This window comes from Cystoisospora suis (assembly GCF_002600585.1).
Source record: "Cystoisospora suis strain Wien I chromosome Unknown contig_7076, whole genome shotgun sequence".
In the NCBI taxonomy this organism is placed as follows: Eukaryota; Apicomplexa; class Conoidasida; order Eucoccidiorida; family Sarcocystidae; genus Cystoisospora; species Cystoisospora suis.
The window spans coordinates 1,464-1,689 of NW_027159862.1; the positions used below are offsets into that span (position 1 = coordinate 1,464).

At 43.8% G+C, this 226-nt stretch overlaps 1 protein-coding gene across 1 annotated transcript in view; it reads left to right on the forward strand.

Annotated features, from left to right (window-relative positions):
- The window catches only part of CSUI_010294 (dead deah box helicase domain-containing protein), a gene marked incomplete at both ends in the record, with an annotated part of 1,157 nt that extends 1,020 nt beyond the window's left edge, over positions 1-137 (forward strand). Inside the window, one exon of the mRNA XM_068070399.1 lies at positions 24-137. Within this exon, the coding sequence (XP_067917625.1) occupies positions 24-137 (114 nt within the window). The remainder of the gene's footprint in view (positions 1-23) is intronic.
- Positions 138-226: the final 89 nt, after the last annotated feature.

Here is a 226-nt window from a genome sequence, read left to right on the forward strand (position 1 = left end):
GGCTTTCTTCCCTGGGGATTTAGGGCAGTCGATCTATGGGGATTCTGGAGGTGTGGCGATATGCGATTTCTTCGATAGCAAATTCTTCTTCACTCTTATGGCCTATGCATGCCATTATGCTCGCACATCTAATGACTGGTAAGCAAAAGGGCGAAAACATACATAAAGAAGGACAAGAAGAACTTGAAAAGCGCTTTGAAACACTTCCTCTCATTCCTCTCTGTAT